Source organism: Nesoenas mayeri, assembly GCF_963082525.1.
Source record: "Nesoenas mayeri genome assembly, chromosome: 3".
Taxonomy (NCBI): domain Eukaryota; kingdom Metazoa; phylum Chordata; class Aves; order Columbiformes; family Columbidae; genus Nesoenas; species Nesoenas mayeri.
In genome coordinates this window covers 2,082,278-2,104,588 of record NC_137544.1, presented here as the reverse complement: position 1 = coordinate 2,104,588, position 22,311 = coordinate 2,082,278, and the positions used below count along the sequence as shown (strand labels likewise).

At 47.7% G+C, this 22,311-nt stretch overlaps 1 protein-coding gene across 1 annotated transcript in view; it reads left to right on the top strand.

The window, feature by feature from the left end:
• Window positions 1-5,347: 5,347 nt before the first annotated feature.
• The window catches only part of FBXO16 (F-box protein 16), a gene marked incomplete at both ends in the record, with an annotated part of 31,303 nt that continues 14,339 nt past the window's right edge, over window positions 5,348-22,311 (top strand). The window contains 5 exons of the mRNA XM_080342881.1: window positions 5,348-5,443; window positions 11,415-11,450; window positions 18,070-18,276; window positions 20,651-20,815; window positions 21,511-21,716. Coding sequence (XP_080199007.1) covers window positions 5,348-5,443; window positions 11,415-11,450; window positions 18,070-18,276; window positions 20,651-20,815; window positions 21,511-21,716 — 710 coding nt within the window. The remainder of the gene's footprint in view (window positions 5,444-11,414; window positions 11,451-18,069; window positions 18,277-20,650; window positions 20,816-21,510; window positions 21,717-22,311) is intronic.

The window sequence follows — 22,311 nt, the reverse complement described above, 5'->3', positions numbered from 1 at the left end:
GGGATATTAGATATATTTTTAACATCATCTCTCAATAGCTTTTCCTCTCTGGCTACTGAACCAGCATCTTCCTTATCTATATTTAAAGCCTGATTTCTTCTTAACCTCATCTTGCATCTCTTGCTGGTTGAATGTTTTCGGATCAGCTGAGCTGGATGAATTTCATCCCAGGATACACAGAGAACAAGCTGGAGCAATCTCTGGAATGTTATTTTGGGCAGCCAGTCCAAAGATAACGACTATTGCAGAAGAAAAGTGAGGCCCTGGCTAAACAGCTTGACAATCGCTGGTCTGCATGGTGCACCAGCTGCTTTTTAATGCTTTCTTAACTCTGATCAGAGTTTCTTTAGGCTCTTGAGGAAGACAGATTAGTTTTTAATCCTGCCAGGGATAGGGAATTCAGGGTGAAGATAAGCACAGGTTTTCCTTTGGGGAACAAGCAGCTAAACTGTAGTTGGTAAACCAAGTCTCTCCTTAGAAGGCCTATGAAGAAATTTCAGTCCAATTTTTAGGCTAGTTGCATGTTATAGGTAAGATGCTTCTAGATTTTTGAATGCTGCTGGGTCCTCTGGTCATCCCATGAAATTCAAGGCTGCCTGACAACTACGCACTAAATCACCATGTGCCTTTGAGGAGCCCAAGGGAAACATGCGCTCTGATCATCCCCTTGTGCTCAGCATGATTGTCCCTCCTGGACAGGGCACCGAGGAGGCCAAACTGTGAATCCTGGGGGCAGTTCTGAGCCCCTCACGCCAAGAAAGGCCTTGAGGTGCTGGAGCGAGTGGAGAGAAGGGAACGGAGCTGGTGAGGGGCTGGAGCACAAGTGTGATGGAGACTGAGGGACCTGGGGGGTTCAGCTGGAGAACAGGAGCTGAGGGGAGACCTTCTGATCTCTGACCTGCCTGAAAGGAGCTTGGAGCCAGGGGGGTCGGGCTCTGCTCCCCAGGAACAAGCGCCAGGAGCAGAGGAAACGGCCTCAAGTTGCGCCAGGGGAGGTTGAGGTTGGATGTGGGGAACAATTTCTTCCCCAAAGGGCTGTGGGGCATTGGAACAGGCTGCCCAGGGCAGTGCTGGAGTCACCAGCCCTGGAGGGTTGGACAGACGGACATGAGGTTCTCAGGGACATGGGGCCGTGCCAGGGGTGTGTAACTATTCAACTTGATGATCTTGGGGGTCTTTTCCACCCAAAATGATTCTAAGTGACACTGCACAGTCCTAAAATCAGCACAGAATTCCTCATGTGAACACATGCCGCTGAGGCCGGGTTTGGGGTTTCCTCCCTCCCCTCATCATGATTTTGAGTGTGGCCAGGGAGACGAGGAGCAGAGCGGTTGGTTGTGGGTCGGTGCGGCAAAGGGGCAGCGAGGGAGGGACGTCAGGCTGGCACATCGCATTCAGAGCTAAAACATTTGGCTCCGCTCACCCTTGCACCTGATGGTACCTGCCCTGGCAGCCCCGTTTCCATATCATGCTCAGACATGGAGTTTTATGGCACGTGCAGCTGGGAACATGATCCCTGCCAGGTGTGTTGTGAGCCACGTTTGGCACAGAAGCAGCACAAGAGGGTCCGGAGGCACAAATTTGGGGCTAAAGCTTTTTAACACAACAGCTTTGTGAATGCAGCTGCTCCAGCACCAAGAAAACAGCATCCACATAGGGAAACTGGAGCATGAATCCCAAGCTGGGAGTGTGTTGTGGTGACAATTGATGTTTTTGTGACTAATGTAGAAGGTCATCCCTGTAAAACAGGACATGGTTGCCTAAACCTGTTTTAGTTTTGGCAGTGGAGCTCTTTCTCTAGCTTGTAATGTTGTGTTTTCTGTGCATTGGAAAGGGCAGGGGCCCTGCAGAAAAACAAAACAAAACAAAGCCAACCCGGCAGATGATCCCATCATAATGCATAGCCCAGGTGCACATACTGGGTTGCACAAGAAGCCTCTGACATTGGCCAACTACGGAATGTGGGACTTTGAAACCTTAGCAAGTCTTTTAACTTCTCTGTGGGAAGATAAAATTGCAGCGTGCAGACAATAAGTTATTTGGGGGTCTCTATAAAGAATAAAAATACAAAAATCTCAGATGGCTGTGCTGCCATCCAGAGACCTGGACAGGCTGGACAGCTGGGCAGGGAAAAGTTTAATGAAATAGAACAAGGGCAAGGGTAGAGTCTTGAATCTGGGCAGGAACAACCCCAGGTTCCAGTGTAAGTTGGGGAATGACCTGTTGGAGAGCAGTGTAGGGGAAAGGGACCTGGGGTCCTGGGGACAGCAGGGTGACCATGAGCCAGCACTGGGCCCTTGTGGCCAGGAAGCCAATGGGACCTGGGGTGGGTTAGAAGGGGGTGGTCAGTAGGTCAGAGAGGTTCTCCTGCCCCTCTGCTCTGCCCTGGGGAGACCACACCTGGAATCTTGTGTTCAGCTGTGGCCCCTCAGCTCCAGCAGGACAGGGAACTGCTGCAGAGAGTCCAGCGCAGCCACCAAGATGCTGCAGGGAGTGGAGCATCTCCCGTGTGAGGAAAGGCTGAGGGAGCTGGGGCTCTGGAGCTGGACAAGAGGACACTGAGGGGGGACTCATTCCTGGGGATCAAGATGGAAAGGGGCAGTGTCAGGAGGATGGAGCCAGGCTCTTCTGGTGACAACCAGTGACAGGACAAGGGGCAATGGGTGCAAACTGGAACACAGGAGGTTCCACTGAAAGAGGAGAAGCAACTTGTTGGGGTGAGGGTGGCAGAGCCTGGCCCAGGCTGCCCAGGGGGTTGTGGAGTCTCCTTCTGTGCAGACATTCCAACCCGCCTGGACACCTTCCTGTGTAACCTCATCTGGGTGTTCCTGCTCCATGGGGGGATTGCACTGGATGAGCTTTCCAGGGCCCTTCAACCCCTGACACTCTGGGATTCTGTGATTCTTGTTAATGAACTTATTTCCTAACCACGGAGCACGTTACATCACCAGATGCAGAGACAAAGATAGAACATTTTTTCTTTGATTCCATAATAACTTAGGAGGGAAAAGGAGGAAAAACCACTCTGAAAAGTGATGTGCCCAGACAGATCCTGCAGTGGGTTTTGAAGATTAATCTCCCATTTATTTACACAGGAATTTTGTTTGGGGAATGAATGAGCTTTGTGAGCCTCAGAAAGGTCCATTTGCTGGGTGGTTTTGAGCCGCTTGGGTTCAGGGTAGGCTGGCAACACAATATTGGCGTTACTGAGTGTATTTTCCTTTTCTTTTGTTCCAAAAGTCCTATTATTCAACTTGCCACCCTGGAGCTTTCAAGCAATCTGAAGTGTTTACCGAAAAATTGCCTCCTAACTATATGCAGGGAAGTGAGATATTTTTTAATGTGGTAAAGAAATTACTTGGTTTTCAGGCTACGGCAGCTTAAGGCTCCAGTCTGGAAATCGGCTGCCTGAGGTGAGCAGTGACATTATCCTACAGAATCCAGCTGTGGGATAGAAGATGAAGCAAAAAGAGCTTTTCCAATGTTTGGGCAAAAATTTAGGAAGAAATGGCTTTGTCTGAATGTGATCAAGTGATTTGGTGTCACAAAAGGGATGGGAAAATGTTGTTAAATGTGCCATTTACTTCACGTAGCAATTTTTCTTTAAAAGAGTCCAACCAGTCCAAACCATCAAGACCAATGTGGCTGAACACAGGACCCTGAGACACTTCAGTCAGCTCTGAACCATTCTGGATTTCACTCTTTCAGTTACGTGCTACAGAAACAAAATGGCCCTTTGAGACCTGGCATTATATGCCCGTCAAACCCAGTAATAAACCATCTAGTGTCACTGAAGTATCTGAAGTGATCTGCAATTTCCAGTGCCAGCAACTGGAAAGAGAAATTTCATATACATTCTAGATCGCTGTAAATCACACAGAATCCCAGAATGTCAGGGGCTGGAAGGGCCCTGGAAAGCTCATCCAGTGCAATCCCCCCATGGAGCAGGAACACCCAGATGAGGTTACACAGGAAGGTGTCCAGGCGGGTTGGAATGTCTGCACAGAAGGAGACTCCACAACCCCCCTGGGCAGCCTGGGCCAGGCTCTGCCACCCTCACCCCAACAAGTTGCTTCTCAAATTTAAGTGGAACCTCTTGTGTTCCAATTTGAACACATTACCCCTTGTCCTGTCACTGGTTGTCACCAGCAGAGCCTGGCTCCATCCTCCTGACACTGCCCCTTTCCATATTGATCCCCAGGAATGAGTCCCCCCTCAGTGTCCTCTTGTCCAGCTCCAGAGCCCCAGCTCCCTCAGCCTTTCCTCACACGGGAGATGCTCCACTCCCTCCAGCATCTTGGTGGCTGCGCTGGACTCTCTGCAGCAGTTCCCTGTCCTGCTGGAACTGAGGGGCCACAGCTGGACACAAGATTCCAGGTGTGGTCTCCCCAGGGCAGAGCAGAGGGGCAGGAGAACCTCTCTGACCTACTGACCACCCCCTTCTAACCCACCCCAGGTACCATTGGCTTCCTGGCCACAAGGGCCCAGTGCTGGCTCATGGTCACCCTGCTGGCCCCAGGACCCCCAGCTCCCTTTCCCCTACACTGCTCTCCAACAGGTCACTCCCCAACTTACACTGAACCTGGGGTTGTTCCTGCCCAGATTCAAGACTCTGCACTTGCCCTTGTTATATTTCATTACATTTTTCCCGCCCAACTCTCCAGCCTGTCCAGGTCTCTGATGGCAGCACAGCTTCTAGTGTCACCACTCCTCCCAGCTTGGTGTCACCAGCCAACTTGCTGACAGTCACTCTATTCCCTCATCCAAGTCATTGATGAATATATTGAATAATACCGGCCCCAGCACTGACCCTTGAACACTGCACTAGATCCAGGCCTCAACTGGACTCTGCCCCATTGACCATGACTCTCTGGTTCTTCCCTTCAGCCAGTTCACAGTCACCTCACACCCGATCGTCCAGACCACACTCCCTCAGTTCAGCTGTGAGGATGCTGTGGGAGACTGTGTCAAGTGCATTACTCAAGTCACAGTAGACATACTTTGTTGTGATCATTCATGTAGCAAAAATCAATGGCATATTCAATAACATTTTTGACAGGGAAGAGCTGCTTAATTATTATTTATATTATATTAGTTCCATCAGGAAATGTGGCCTTTACTGTCATGATTGCTGTGGGTACATAAAATAAAAGGCCTTACCCTATCTGACTTTCAAATAATTTTGCTTGTGTCATTGCTATGCTGTGAAACCATTGAATTCCTTCGTAAAATGATTTACTTTTCACTTAGTGAAGTAGCACAGAGATAATTTTGGTCTTTGTTCTGTTCAGTCCTTGTAGCCGTCGGTGCTGACAGGGCGGCAGAGGACCCACCATCTCCCACATCGATGGCATCTTCACTCCCGAGAACCACGGATGGCCCCAAGCTCCAGACCAAGATGAGCACGTGGACTCCGCTCAACAATCAGCTCATGAATGACAAGGCAAGTTCGGCGCGAATGGGTCGAATTCATAGAATCACAGAGTTGTTGAGGTTGGAAGGGACCTGTGGAGATCTCCCAGTCCAACCCCTTGAGGCAGAGCCAGCGTTTGCTCAGGATCTTGGCTGGTCACATTTGGGGTATTCTCAAATCCTAAGGCGAATTCTCTTCTTCAGTTCACAAATTCTCAAGCCGTAAAAAAACCCCACAACTTTTTACCCATCATTCGATGACATCTCAAGTCCTGCTGCCTCCATCCATGGTTTTGTGCCCTTACAGCAGCCGTGAGAAAACCCTATTCAGTGTGTTACTGCTGGGACATGGACAGTGGTGCTGGTTTTAAAGCCAGGATCACCATCAGGGATGGACCAAAGTCAAGGAGCCAGAGGTAGAAAACCTCATGAGTAATGGAATAAGAACTTAAAGATTTTGTTTACTATTAGAAGTATATATACATCAAACACACGTAGAGTCTTCACTAGACATAAAACCTAATATGTAAAAACTGAAAGTTCTAATGTGCGTAGTTTAAAGCATGGAAGTATTTTGTTCAAATATTGTTATTTTGCCCAATTGGTTGGTTTTAAACAAAAAATGTGTATTTGTTTCTTAGTGAAGATTAACAAATCATTCTTTTTCTGTGCTAGAAGACATCAATTTAACTGCAGAGCAAAGTGCGTGGTTGATGTGCTCCATAGGAGCAGCTCATAGGAGGGACCTTCGTACCCATGCCCTGGCTGTTCTACTAAGCCTGGCAGTGTTGATGCGAGCTTGATATTTTGGAAACCAATGTGATGCACTTAATTTATAAATAACGAGTTGCATTTCCATGCCCTCCCACTCTGTATTCTTTATCTGGGATCTGCTAACATCACGGAGGGGGTTTTGGCTCGTGTATCACCATATTCCTCCCTCAGAATTCCGGTTAAGTTTCTGTTGATGATTCATATGATCGAATTGGATGCCGAGTGGGCCATGACATCGCATAGTCTGGCTTTCTGGGTTTCTTGGGCTCTCTTGTTTCATGTTGTTCTCTCGGTCTTGAGCTCCGTAACTACACTTGGCTAAAATATATCTTCAACAAAGGTATCCAGATTTCCTTTGGACTTATCAAGAAATGAACATGTCATCACTTCCCTTATAATTTTCTCATGCTTAATTCCCTACGCCATCAAAAGATAAAACATTGTCTCCTGTCTGAATACCTCTAGCATAACTTCCATCATTTAAATCTTCCTCTGCTAGCTTATTAAACTGTTCTGTAACCAGTATTTTTTCCTTTTGGAAGGACTTTTGCCCTGCTTCAAGCCAACACTTGAACTTTTTTTGATAAACTAAACAGATTGAGCTCTTTGAAGTCCTTTCAATCTGGCATATTTTCCAGCCTTTGAATCATTTTAATGTCTGTTTCCTACACCCTTTATAACATATTTTTATAGATGCACATCGCTGCGCAATAAAGTATGATCTAACTAGAAATAAGTATGTGGTTAAAACCACCCTTTCCCACCTTTGTACTCCTCTGCTTTTTAGGCAATCTGGGCTGCAACAAAACTTTTAGGAACTCATATTGGATTGTTGTATATTCCAGCACTTAATGATGCTCTGGGTAGGAAAGAACATGCCATAAGCTCCCAGACCTCTGCTCAGTGATGGAGTTTGTGATAAATAGTGTTTGCTTGTTTCTGATCCAGGTTTTAAAGCATTGACCTGCCCGAAACTCCTTTTCATATATCACTCCACTGCTTTCAGTGCTGGCTCTGCAGAAAAAAGCAACTAGTTGCAATAACAATATTGCTGACAGCTAAAATCAGGAGATAATCCAATTGATATAAACAGGGAGCTAGCGAGTGACAAGGTGCCGGTTTCATACAATCGTATCTCTGTTCACTTTTGCACTCGAGTTAAGAGAAAGCATAAAGGGAGAAAAGAATATCTAGATAAAAGGTATGTGAAAACCAGCGAGAAGATGAAGGCATAGAGAGAAGAGCTGCGTAAGAAATGTACAATGAGGGGCTGGAGGGGTGGAATTCAGACCTGGTCCAAGGCAGAAGCATTTAAGCTCCATCTAAACCACTCTTAGGAGCAGACTCAAGAACAGTTAGTAGCATAAACCTGTGTAATTTGGGGTAATCCAAGAACAGTTAGTAGCATAAACCTGTGTAATTTGGGGTAATCCTGGGTGTAATCCATCAGTAGTTGCTGTAGATCTCCCTGGATTTTTGACATGCTCAAGAGTACATTTGTCTGCATTGTTGGCATGACCCAGCTCTCTCCTGCATATTGTACCTTGGGGGATGGACTAGATGACCTTTAAAGGTTCCTTCCAACCCAAACTATTCTATGATTCGATGACATCCCAAGTCCTCCTGCCTCCGTCTATGGTTTTGTGCCCTTACAGCAGCTATGAGAAAAGCCTGTTCGGGTGTTACATGGGCAGTGGTGCTGGTTTTAAAGCCAGGATCACCATCAGGGATGGACCAAAGTCAAGGAGCCGGAGGTAGAAAACCTCAAATTATGCAGCGTTCATGGTCAGAAAACCAGAGGCAGAGTCTTAGACACCCCAAGTTTGTTCTACAGCAAAAGACAGAGTAAAGGAAGGAGACGGGGCAGCCCACAGCAAAACCAGACTTCAGCGTCAGTCCTAAAGGGCTGTGCTGCCTTTAAGGAAGGACTGGAAGGCAGAAGATGATTTGCCTTCTGCTGGGCAGTGATTCAGCCATGGCATAAAAGAGCCCCCAGCGGCATTTGCAGCAAGGGCTGGAGGGATTTGCCAGGCAGCCTTGAAGCTGAGCTTATTTTAAACCACCGGAAGGCATGGATGGAAGGTGGCAGAGCTCAGGAGCAACCTAAGCCTTGGGGCACATCCAAAACCAGCCAGCTTAGGTACAATAGAGCTTTAACTCCAAGGCCGTGGAGAAGAGGACAGCAAACATGGGCTTGATTAAGGCAGTGGATGATTACACCAATTTTGGGCCATTCTGTTGCTAATTAATGCTTCCAAGTGCCTGGAGTAGGCAGAACTTGCTGTCAGAGTTGGCTCAGATGTATCTCCAAGAATGCTGAGAGCAAATATGCGTCTTTTTCTTTGATCAAAGGCCATTAACATTGCTTGCAGTTATATAAATAGCTGCCTGCTTCACTTGAATTATCCAACCCAAAACTTAGATCTTTGACTATTCATCACAAGCCTGCGGCAAATCCTTTTCCAAGTTCCGCTTGTTAGAGTTTGGGGTTTTTTTCTTCTTATTTGCCAAGTGTCCCACATGCAAATGGAGCAAAAAATAACTGTCAACAGACAAATAAAAGAAATGTCATTTTTCATTCCTCGCAAGAGACGTTCCTGCTGAGAGAGACAGAGCTAACGCCGTCAGCTGCCGCACCAGACATCAGCACTGATAGCGTCTTTCTCTGCAGGAACCTTCTTTGCAGGCTGTCACAGCGATAACACGTTTGGAGTTTCTAATGATCAAGCATGTTTTCCTAGTTGCGGTTAATAGCTGGTTTTATGTGCAGTTATAAGCTGGGCTTTTTCCTCTTTGATCTGTCTTGTGCAAAAATCACCCCCAGCATTTCCTCACTTCCCAGGTCACAAGCCTGAGTGCAAAAGTCAGTTTTGTGGTGGTGGGAAGCCACTTGCTAGTGCTTTAAGGTCTAACTCCCTATGGATAGAGGTCAACATCATAAATCCTCCTCTATACTTTGATACTGATCATTGTTCTTGTTAGTTGTCACTGTAAAGTAGCCAGAGAACAAAGACTGGTCTTGCTATCTTACTCATAATGGCATAGCTGCCCCAAGATTGAAGCCATCGCTGGGGTTGTGTGATAGGACCTGTGTTGTGTCCACTCCAGATTTCAGGCACCCAATGCTTCCAACTCAGGAAAACTGAATTTCTAACACAGATTGATGAGAAGCTCAGGGTCTGGTCTCCCCAAAGCATGTGAGACACCACACATCAGGAGCAGAGGAAACGGCCTCAAGTTGTGCCAGGGGAGGTTGAGGTTGGATGTGGGGAACAATTTCGTCCCCAAAGGGCTGTGGGGCATTGGAACAGGCTGCCCAGGGCAGTGCTGGAGTCACCAGCCCTGGAGGGTTGGACAGACGGACATGAGGTTCTCAGGGACATGGGGCAGTGCCAGAGTTAGGTTATGGTTGGACTCGGTGATCTCAAGGGACTCTTCTAACTGGAATGATTCTGGTCTTCACAGTCATGCACACATAGCCCTTGATCTTCAGGGATTTTCTTCAGTGAAAGGAACCTTCCACAGGAACCAACCTGTAGAGTTGAAGATGATCAGGAAGAAGTAGATGAGGCCTTTCTCAGACAAATAGAAGCCTCATGTTCCCAGGTCTTGGTCCTCATGGGGAACTTTAACCACCATGATGTCTGTGGTAAAGGCAACACAGGCACTCCTGTAGGTTTCAGGAGTGTATTGATGATAACCTCCTGACACAGGTCATCGAGGAACCAATAAGGAAAGATGCTCTGCTGGACTTCATACTTACAGAGAAGGAAGGACTGCTTGGGGATGCAAAGGACAGGGACAATGCTGGCTGCAGTGACCAGGAGATGCTGGAGTTCAGGATACCCAAAGGGAAGGGCAAGACGAATAACAGGATCACAACCCAGGTTGACCTCTTCAGGGATCTGTGTGGAAGAATCACATGGGATATGGTCCTGGACAGAAGAGAGGTCCAGGAAAACTGATTGATTTTCAGACTTTAGTAAGGCTTTCAATACTGTCTACCATAACATCCTCATAGACAAGGTGATGAAGTACAGATAGAGAGTCAGGTGGACTGAAAGCCAACCGACTTACTGGCCTCAAAGGATCATGGTCTGCAGCACAATGTTCAGCTGGAGGCCAGTCACTAGCGAAGTACACCAGGAGTTGGCACTGCGGCCACGATCATTTGAAGTCTTCATTAACAACTTGGATTATGGGGCAGAATACGCCCTCAGCAAGTTTGGAGATGATATAGAATTGGGAGGAGTAGTTGTTTGTGCTCTCATGAATCATAGAATCACAACACAGCCCAGGTTGGAAGGGACCTGAAAACATCATCTGGTCCAACATTTTGTGGAAAAGGGAGCCTAGATGAGATGATCTAGCACTCTGTCCAATCACATCTTGAAAACCTCCAGCGATGGGGACTCTACCACATCTCTGAGGAGGCTGTTGCAGCGATTAACAGGGACCTAGAGAAATGGACAGACTGTCTGGAAAGCAGCTTGGCAGAGAATGACCTGGGGGTCCTGATGAACACCAAGGTGACCACGAGCCAACCAAGGTGGCCACCATCATCCTGGGCTGCATTAGGAAGAGCGTAGGTGGCAGGTGAGGGGAGGTGATTCTTCCCTTTGACTCAGCACTGGTGAGGACAGATCCGGAATGCTGTGTCTGGTTCTGGGCTCCTTGGTACAATAAATACTGGACTTAGTGGAACAAGTCCAGTGTAAGGCTGCAAAAATGAGCAAGTAATTGGAGAATCTGATGTGTACGGAAGGGTTGAGAGCTCTGGGTTGTTCAATCTGGAGAAGAGAGGTTCATGGAGGACCTTATCAATATGTATAGATATCTGATGGGAGGGGTAAAGAAGACAGAGCCAGACTCTTCTTGGTGGCGTCCAGTGAAAAGACAAGAGGTGGTGGCCACAAATTGAAATACAGGAAATGCCATTTAAACATAAAAAAGAATGTTCTTACTGTGAGGGTGCTCACAAATTGCCCAGAAAGATTGTGGAGTCTCCATCCAAGAAGATATTCAAAACCCAGCTGGACGTGGTCCTGAGCAACCTTCAGTTGACCATAGCAGAACATTTTGACTAAATGATCTCCATGAGTTCCTTCCAAACTCTACCATTCGGTGATTTTGTTGATATTTTGTGGGTTACGTAGATTGTTTTTCAAGCTTAGGATATATTGAATCCCCTTTAAGTATTAAATTTTCTTTACATGTCTGTTTTATAGATATTCGAAGAAAGAAGAGCCCTGCTTGGAAAATGGGTAAACTTTCCTCTTTAAATATATATTTAAATACAGCTGGATTTCTGAACTGCTCAAGAGATTACTCTAATGGGAATGTAAAGCAAATCCTGTTTTGAAAAAGAGCTTCGTTTTCCTGATGTGAAATTGAGCTTTAGCTACTCTGCTCTAGAGGAAGGTAAAGGTGTAAATTCCCTCAGTGCCCACATTTTGTAAGTTCTGAACTTGGGAAATCATATTCCATCATCAGAATGATCCAAAATGGGATAAGACGCCCTGGGAAGAGCCTGTGAAGTCTTCAAAGAAGGTGCTGGATGTTGAGGTATTGCCGTTGCCTGGGAGCAGGTCTTTGAAACCTGTAATAGGCGACGTGTTATCTCCCAAGTGCACACATGCGGCTCCTCATCCTGTGATCACCGAGCACCTCACAATCTCTGACTGTCGTTATCTTCACAGCTCCTACATGAGACAAGAAAGTGCTGTCACCATGTTTTGCAGATTAAAAGATAATGAGGCACACAGAGACGTGAGGTAGAATTTATTTACCCCGACCACAAATGACTGCAAGTTAGACATTTGGCCAGGTCTGTATGTCTAAAACATAACATTTAAGCCTGGCTTGTTTGGTCATCCCAGGCTCCTTGTACAGTCAACAGAGAGAAAGCAGTAATTCCAGAGGGTAATTCAATTTGCCCCAGTCCTAAACTCACCCCTTAAAAATTGCATTGGGCTTTCTTTTCTATAAGGCAAAATGCATTTATAAGCCATTCCAAGAAAGCAGCCGTAATCTGCTCAGTCTCCTATGCAGACAGGAATACAGACTCAGGGACTTTAATGCAATAAATGAGTGAATTCAGCTCAGTGTGGCTTAGTAGTAACTGTATGGTTGAGTTCTGTGCACATCTTTATAAATGGAACCAAAGAACCAGTTATATGGTCACATATGATACATAAGCTAAACAAAAATACAGAAAAGTTGCTCCTTATCAGCACTTTGATAAAGAGCGTTTGCACAGCAACTTTATTTGAATGATAATGCTTATTCTTTATGCCTTCTAGGTCACTCATGGGCATTTTTTGCATTTGAACCGGTCTTTAAAGACAAGTATTTTGATTTTAAGATCCCGAGGATTATTCATCTTTATAGGAAATGTGCTTTCCATGACTTGTTGATGTGCACGTGTTTTGATACTAAGGGATTTCATGGGTACTAAGAAAGCAAAATACACCTTTCAGCTTGATCGTCAGGAGCTGACAGGCCTAAAACCCGTCTCTTGAAAATTGTTGCGTACATATTCTATGCAAAGGGAAAGCACAAAAGCTGCTCTTAACTCCCTTCAAAGCCCGTGATGTTATAATATCTGGTATGCAAAGCCTGGAGCACTTTGAGTTGGGGAGAAACGGTGTCAAGAAATCACAGTGCTCTGGGCAGGACTATTTACATTGATTCACATGAGCCTCTCGTGCTCTCTGGGAGCGTGGACTGGATGAAAGTGCTGAATGGTGGGTTTGTGAGGCTGGGAACCCATATTCAAAGTAGTTATAAATGGTTTATTATAAAACTGGAAGGCTAAAATCTGTCTTAAGTCCAGAACTGTGAAGAGTTTCCACTCTGGGTGATAGAATGGAAAGTACATACCTGCAGATGATAACAGGCTTGGAGGGATGTCAGGAACTTTGGAGGATAGAAATCGGCATGAAATGTTCTGCAGTGTAATAAGGGCAAGTGAAAAGTGCGGCTTGTAATGACGACATTCACAAAAACTGCAGATATGAGAAAAGCAAAGTATGCAGGAGTTGTGCAAAAAGAAATTGCTGGGAATTATGATGGATCACAAACTGAATATAAGATGATAGTATAATTGTAATCAAAGGAAGGCTGTCTGAAACGACCCAGCTCTGGTCCCTGCACTTTGAGAAAGCAGAGGACTAGCTGGAGATATTTCTGAGAACAAGTCATATGTGAGAACAGCCTCAGGTCCAGAAAATAAGAAAACAATCCCTTAACTCTAGAGAAGATGCAGAAAATATGTAATAACACCTTTCCAATGACATACAAAAGATTTCCGAAAAGAGGAAGGGAATTATCTGATCTCTGCGATCACATTGGGTAGGGCAAGAATTCATGGCCTTGAGTTACAATGGTGGAGACACAATTTAGACACCAGCAAAATCCAGCGCTACAGGTCATTCACTGCTTGCCAAGGGGTTCGGGGCGGAATCTCCATCGCTGGAGCCTTTTGAGAACAGGTTAGACAAACATTTATCAGGAATGGCTTAGGACAGTGGATCCCGCCGTGCAGCAGGAGATTTTAGCCTGGAGAACAGGAGCTGAGGGGAGACCTTCTGATCTCTGACCTGCCTGAAAGGAGCTTGGAGCCAGAGGGGTCGGGCTCTGCTCCCCAGGAACAAGCACCAGGAGCAGAGGAAACGGCCTCAAGTTGCCCAGGGGAGGTTGAGGTTGGATGTGGGGAACAATTTCTTCCCCAAAGGGCTGTGGGGCATTGGAACAGGCTGCCCAGGGCAGTGCTGGAGTCACCATCCCTGGAGGGTTGGACAGACGGACATGAGGTTCTCAGGACATGGGGCAGGGACAGGGCTGAGGTTATGGTTGGATTTGATGAAAGGGACCCGGGGGGTCCTGGGGACAGCAGGGTGACCATGAGCCAGCACTGGGCCCTTGTGGCCAGGAAGCCAATGGGACCTGGGGTGGGTTAGAAGGGGGTGGTCAGTAGGTCAGAGAGGTTCTCCTGCCCCTCTGCTCTGCCCTGGGGAGACCACACCTGGAATCTTGTGTCCAGTTGTGGCCCCTCAGTTCCAGCAGGACAGGGAACTGCTGCAGAGAGTCCAGTGCAGCCACCAAGATGCTGCAGGGAGTGGAGCATCTCCCGTGTGAGGAAAGGCTGAGGGAGCTGGGGCTCTGGAGCTGGACAAGAGGACACTGAGGGGGGACTCATTCATGGGGATCAATATGGAAAGGGGCAGTGTCAGGAGGATGGAGCCAGGCTCTGCTGGTGACAACCAGGGACAGGACAAGGGGCAATGGGTGCAAATTGGAACATAAGAGGTTCCACTGAAAGATGAGAGGCAACTTGTTTGGGGTGAGGGTGGCAGAGCCTGGCCCAGGCTGCCCAGGGGGGTTGTGGAGTCTCCTTCTGTGCAGACATTCCAACCCGCCTGGACACCTTCCTGTGTAACCTCATCTGGGTGTTCCTGCTCCATGGGGGGATTGCACTGGATGAGCTTTCCAGGTCCCTTCCAGCCCCTGACACTCTGGGGTTCTGTGATCTTGTGGCTCTCTTCCAACCAATATGATTCCATGATTCCATTCTGAGATGGCTGGAGAGGGAGGGGAAAATTGCTTCTCCTGAACTGAATCATCTCTCTCTACTTGCGAGCCATTCTTCAAAAGAGCCTTGTTGACCTGAGTGTTCCTTCCTATTTGCAGAGCACAGGGATGCCTGCGTGTGATTGTAACCCCGTGATCTCCTGCCCATATGCTGGTTTGAAGCTGAGGATCACGTCCCATTGCAGCGATTAGTTCAAGTCAGTAAAACAACCCGTCTCCTATAGCAGAGAGGGGCTCTGTATGTGAAGCGGCAGAGCCGCTGTACGTGGGTGCTGCGGTCCTGGGCTCTCCCCGTGGCATCAGGCCGTGTTGTTTGTGTGTGTGCGCTCATGGATTAGCTGTAAGCTGAGCACTCCCATTGCCAGCATAGCCTTATGTCATCCAGTCCCTGGGGAGACATTGTTCACCAGCGCTCGGGGAAAGGCACAAAAAAGGGAATAAAGGATAAAAATGTTCTTAGCTGTGGATAGAGAAGGTGCAACACCTTGAAAAGGGGAATCCGGTCCAACTGGTTGGGTTGCTGTAATCAGATGCAAGGGGAGGAACTGCGAAGAGCAGCCAAATGTAGCGTGGGGACATGCTTGTTAATACTGGAAAAGAGACAAATTATGCCGGCTTAAGTACTTGGCTGCTGCTGAATGTGGCGGGGAAGAAGCTGCGTGTTCCCATGGTCCTGACGCTGTGGTGCTGATTTAAATGAGAGTTTCCCTGGCAGCGTAAGCACAGGCTGAGGATGCTGCGAAAGCCGGGGCAGAATGGGAAGAGTTAAAGAGAATCATATATTCTGTCTTCTCTGAAGACAAGCTGGATTTGCTTTGATGAATTCACTTCATCTCTTGGTGTGGAAGGGAGCAAGCCAGTTACCCCCTTGTCTCCAGAGCTTGTATGGGAGAAATGTATCTTTGCAAAGGGGTGATTGCAGATTGTTTTAATTAGAAGAGGATGTAGCTGTGATCATGAATGGGGAATCTGTGCAGTTCACCATGGGACAGAAAAGCTTTTCATATCAAGCTGAGGGTGAGAAGGGGGCAGGCGGAACCTCCTCCGTACCCCTCTGCTACACCTTTGATTTTAGTCTTATTTCTAAGCCCCGAATCCAAATGCCCTCCTTCAGTTTCTCCTCACTATGCTGCTAAACATCATTAGAGGTGAAAGTTATATGCAAAAGAGGGATGGGAGGGAAAGGGTGTAATGCCTTAATTCGCTGTCTGTGGCTGACAATGCACGGACATTCGGGAGCTTTCTTCTATTTGGCTTTTTGTCTCTGGGATCTCAGGAATGCCCATTCCACCCTTTCTCCATGCTGACCTTCTCGAATGTCTTGCAGAGGTGTGTGCAAGAAGAGCTATTTACCCCTCCATTACTGGGATTAAATGCATCCAAGTAAAAATAAAGAAAGAAACAAAGGAAATAAATGACTTCTCCATTACCTTTCATCTGCACAGGATACTTTATTATTCCACCACTCCTCAACTTGACCATAGATTTTGGTGGGTGGGGGCAAGCAGAGTCAAAAAAAACGGAATTTCTAGTCTGTTTTGTTCTGAAAGGGAAAATAAGGGACGTTAAACCATTTACCCACAATAATTAAAAAAAAATATTGGAAGAAATGCATGTTTTTTCTTATTTTTGGAGGTGACATTGAAATAAGGGTTTCAATGCCCCTGAGGTTAAATGCACAAGTGAAGGTGCTGTGATTTGAGCTGTGGAGGGCGCGTTGTCAGGCGGGGAACGCCGACGTTTGGGGACGGCCAAAGCATGAGAAAGAAACAACCGGGGAAAAGCAAAATTCCCCAAAGAGGGGAATTCCCCAAACAGTTTTCCCTTTGAAAAGAAGGTGAGTTTGGGTGAAGACTTGTCCAGAATTGGCGTTTCACCTGTGCAAAGCCACCTTGAGCCGTGCCGTTCTCACCGGGGATTCCTGCCGACCGGGTCCTCTGTGGTTTCCTCCCCCCCGGCACCCAGTGCAGGTTTTGAGCCAGATTGCCTGGGTTGTGGTGCTGAGGTTGGTCCCTTCCCAGGAGATTCCTGCTGACGGGGCCCTTTGCCATCCTCCTGCTATCAACACAAACGAACCACCAGCCGCCACCGCCGCTGCTCCCACCCTGTTTACACAGCTCGGCTCCACGCAGCCTCGGTGTTGCCGTCGTAGCGAAGGGATACGTGTTTGTGTGGCTACCTACGTGCTCACTCCTTCCCACAACCATTTTAATCCTCTTTAGGTACCTGTCATAAGCATAGAAATGCTGTGAAAAAGTCTTTTGTGCCGCAGACTTCACTTGTGAGACACGGGCAACTGATTTAGCTTCTCTTTGTTCCGCTTCTCTGTAGCGGGATTGTGAGAATGAATATTTTAGAAATTGTGAGGCGTTCAAATACCGCAGTAGTGGGGCCATATAAGTGTCAGGGTAGATGGGGAAGCAGCATTGAGCTTATTGGAGTTTGGGACCTGGTCCTGTGAGCACACATCTGAGTGTCACACAGAATCCCAGAATCCCAGAATGTCAGGGGTTGGAAGGGCCCTGGAAAGCTCATCCAGTGCAATCCCCCCATGGAGCAGGAACACCCAGATGAGGTTACACAGGAAGGTGTCCAGGCGGGTTGGAATGTCTGCACAGAAGGAGACTCCACAACCCCCTGGGCAGCCTGGGCCAGGCTCTGCCACCCTCACCCCCAACAAGTTGCTTCTCCTCTTTCAGTGGAACCTCCTGTGTTCCAGTTTGCACCCATTGCCCCTTGTCCTGTCCCTGGTTGTCACCAGAAGAGCCTGGCTCCATCCTCCTGGCACTGCCCCTTTCCATCTTGATCCCCAGGAATGAGTCCCCCCTCAGTGTCCTCTTGTCCAGCTCCAGAGCCCCAGCTCCCTCAGCCTTTCCTCACATGGGAGATGCTCCACTCCCTGCAGCATCTTGGTGGATGCGCTGGACTCTCTGCAGCAGTTCCCTGTCCTGCTGGAACTGAGGGGCCACAACTGGACACAAGATTCCAGCTGTGGTCCTTCTTTCCACAAGTGAAGCCAAAGTGTGAGTGAGCAAAGAGTCTTGTAAGCCTGAATATATCCTGGACAAGGCCATCCCGTGTCCTTTGAGGATCATAACTCATATGTTATGTGGCTTCAGAGTTTCTTTTAATGTAGCCTCTCCATTTGTTCCCGGTTCCTACGTGCTTCGCTCTTGAATGAGTCACCAAAATGCGCTGCTTATGCACTTTCCCTTGTCTTAAATGTGTGTTTTATTTTAAGAAGTCGAATCTCCAGTTTCTCAGAACCTGAAACTCCTTTCTTTTTCCCAGTTTGACAAGTGGACAGACGGTCAGAGGCGGCGGATCCTGGGGGACCTGTTGGCACGCTGCTCCCTGGCACAGCAGAAGTTCTGTGCCAAGCAGCTGCAGGATCGCATTCCCACCGAGGCTCTGGATTTCACCACCAGGCTTCCCCGAGTCCTTTCTTTATACATCTTCTCCTTCCTGGACCCGCGGAGCCTCTGCCGATGCGCACAGGTAAAAAAGCCAACGTGTACGTGAAGTTCAGGCAGTCAGGTCAAGCTACTTGAAAGGAAAAAGGAAATAGCACTGTTTTCAGTAAAGACATACCAGTTCTGTTCTTTGGAATGCAAGGATGTCTTCTGACTTGGCAACCTGGTGCCAAATGCTTCGTGGTGCTTATGTGAGACCACACGCAACGTTTCTGCAGATCCTCAGTGAAGCCAGATTGGCCAAGATTTACAAAAGTGAGGAGTAATTTTAGATGCTCAACTCTAAGGCGTTTAACATGTGGTACTTGACAAGACTGATTCTTCCCAAGAAGGAGGCCTGGTACTTTCTGGAAATCATGTTATTTTAAAGTACCTTGCGCTGTGTGCAGAATCATTCATTGCTTTGAAAAGTATTGGCTTGTGCTAGTTGCAAAGAACCACATGTGATGCTTTAAGAAAACCAAGTCTTTTAAAATGCTTGAGGGTAAAGTGTTGGATGTGGAGAAGCAGAGAAGTTACAGATGTGATTTGGAGAACGGTGGCTCGAGCTTCTGTCTTTTGAGCACAAACGAAACTATGTTTGCATGAGATAAAGCACTGTGAGGTGATGCCTGAAGTAGTTCTGAATGAATAAGTTCAGATATTGGTGACATTACCACCACACTGACTTAGTACTCCATATAATACTATGAATATATCAAAACCTCAGCTCGTTTAAAGCTTCTTCTAGTATCTTGCACCAGCATTTCATGTTTTATGTGGATGTAACTCACACTATTCACTCCCAGGCAGGGAGAAGACAGGTTAGGAAATTACTTAGAAAGGTTCACACAGTTCTACTTGTGTCGTATCATTGGAGAGCTGCTGTTCAAAGCCGGGCAGTGCCAGCAGTGAGGTGGACTGTGAACTGGCTGAAGGGAAGAAGCCAGAGAGTTGTGGTCAATGGGGCAGAGTCCAGTTGAGGCCTGGATCTAGTGCAGTGTTCACGGGTCAGTGCTGGGGCATGTACTATTCAATATATTCATCAATGATTTGGACGAGGGAATAGAGTGACTGTCAGCAAGTTTGCTGGTGACACCAAGCTGGGAGGAGTGGTGACACTGGAAGCTGTGCTGCCATCAGAGACCTGGACAGGCTGGAGAGCTGGGCGGGAAAAATTTAATGAACTAGAACAAGGGCAAGTGTAGAGTCTTGAATCTGGGCAGGAACAACCCCGGGTTCCAGTGTAAGTTGGGGAACGACCTGTTGGAGAACAGCGTAGGGGAAAGGGACCTGGGGGTCCTGGGGCCAGCAGGGTGACCATGAGCCAGCACTGGGCCCTTGTGGCCAGGAAGCCAATGGTACCTGGGGTGGGTTAGAAGGGGGTGGTCAGTAGGTCAGAGAGGTTCTCCTGCCCCTCTGCTCTGCCCTGGGGAGACCACACCTGGAATCTTGTGTCCAGTTGTGGCCCCTCAGTTCCAGCAGGACAGGGAACTGCTGCAGAGAGTCCAGCGCAGCCACCAAGATGCTGCAGGGAGTGGAGCATCTCCCGTGTGAGGAAAGGCTGAGGGAGCTGGGGCTCTGGAGCTGGACAAGAGGACACTGAGGGGGGACTCATTCCTGGGGATCAAGATGGAAAGGGGCAATGTCAGGAGGATGGAGCCAGGCTCTTCTGGTGACAACCAGGGACAGGACAAGGGGCAATGGGTGCAAACTGGAACACAGGAGGTTCCACTGAAAGAGGAGAAGCAACTTGTTGGGGGTGAGGGTGTCAGAGCCTGGCCCAGGCTGCCCAGGGAGGTTGTGGAGTCTCCTTCTGTGCAGACATTCCAACCCGCCTGGACACCTTCCTGTGTAACCTCACCTGGGTGTTCCTGCTCCATGGGGGGATTGCACTGGATGAGCTTTCCAGGGCCCTTCCAACCCCTGACATTCTAGGATTCTGGGATTCTTGACGTTTGTCCTGAAGCTGGAAGAAGCATTTTACACCAAGTGACTGTGTGATGGAGCATAACAGCAGAACGTGAGCAAAAGACGACATTCAGAACAGGTCTATCAGTCTTAGGGAGTTTATTGATGCTGTTTTTCTCACTGGAAGCTGATAAATGGGTTATTCCAAGTACTGTAGCTTATTGAGGAGAAGTGCAGGAAGTTTACCCAAACAAGCTGAGATTTTTCCTCTGGGCCCGTGTTTTTCGGAGTATTTCACCCTGTGCTGAAGGTCAGCTAACACTTAGACACTGAGCATGTCATGAAGACCTTGAATGGTGTATTGAAAGGTTTAAATGGAGCATAAGCAGTGATGAATATAATTGTAGTAGGGTAAGGACATAGGGGAATTACATCCACAGCGCAGAAGTCTCTTGCTGCAATCTTGGATGCTTGAAACCCCAAGGTTTTCAACTTACTGGGCTTCCCAGGTGAGCTGGTACTGGAAGTACCTGTCGGAACTGGACCAGCTCTGGATGCTGAAGTGCCTCCGTTTCGGCTGGTACATCAACTTCTCTCCAACCCCCTTTGAGCAAGGAATCTGGAAGAAACATTACATTGAGATGGTGAAAGAGCTGCGCGTCACGAGGCCGAAGGTACGTACCAACCACCTCCAGAGCTGTTCGGGGCCAGTGGGAAAACAGGGCTGGTTGGGTTCCTGACCCCTGTGCCTCTTTATCTTCCTGGCATCTCCCTTTAGTAAAATGGAAGAGAAACCATTTTACATTTCTCCAGTTTATAGAGCACTGGAGTGCCCAACATCACCCCTGCTGACATTTCAGAGTCACTTTGATACCTAAAATCAGCAATTAGTAATAAAATAAGTCTGGGGGAAGGGAAAAACCACTCATTATAGCCCTGTTATAGCCCTTGGTATTATTCCTTTCTCTCTTCTTAAAAGGGAGGTGGAGCATTACTCAGTGGACATTGCTTTTTCCTGAGATTCACTGCTGCTGTGCCTGGTTTGCGGGGCTGTGAGGGTGGGATTCTTCTGCCCTGAATTCAAAGCTCATCCCTCTAATTTTAACCAAACTCACTCATAGGCTTCCTCCATAGTCCATGGAGAGAAGCCAGAGCATCTCACAAGCAGTTCAGCTCAGCTTAATGCAGATTTTGGGACATGGGCCATGATGTTCACTGTGTCCCTCTTTCTGTTCACTGACCATAAGGGAGCCTGGAGAGACTAATTTCAAGTTAATACCAAATTCTTAGAAATCTAAAGTTAGGCAAAATAAATCTCACTTTCATTATACGCTACAATTTGTTTCCTTCTTTTCTTCTCTGTTATTAGACTCTTTCAAAGGATGACTTTGTAGTTATTGACGTGCAACCCGTAAGAAGCAGCGTCCCAGAGGCAAAACCTTCGGTGCCAATAAGGAGGACAAGCAAGGAGAAAAAAGAGCTCCCGCCGTGGCGTTCGACAGACAGGCACCCTACAGACACCATCCGATTCAACTACCTCGACAACTACGACCCCATCGAACAGGCTCGGCAGGCGTAAGAGCTCGACCTCTTCCCTTTTGCTTTTTCTGCCACATGGGGTATGTCTGTGTCCTTTGCAAACTCACCGCCTGTGCTCCAAGCTGCCTGGAAGTTGTTCAGCAACCTGGTTGCAAACCCACTTTGCTGCTTTTTTTGGTTATTCTTGGATTGATCTTGGTCTGGTTGTGTTGCAGCTGCTCTACTTTGTGCCCTTTGAGTGCAGAGGTGGGTACAACTTGGTACTGTCTGCCTATAAATAGGCTGTAGCTCCTGGGGAAGTTACACAGCTGTAATGGGAGGAATCAGGACAATAGTTTTGAAAAGTATTAGTTACCTAAATATTTAGACTGCATGGGATACACTGCCTAGATCCATCAGTTCCCAGGCTCCCAGGATTTTCTGGTTAACAGCTGGCAAAATAAAGGCATTAGAAAGGTGCATGAGGAAGAGTGTGAGCAGCAGGTCAGGGAGGTTGTTCCTCCCCCTCTGCTCTGCCCTGGGGAGGCCTCATCTGCAGTCGTGGGTCCAGTGCTGGGCTCCCCAGGTGAAGAAGGACAAGGAATTACTGGAGAGAGTCCAGCGGAGGGACACAAAGATGCTGAGGGGTCTG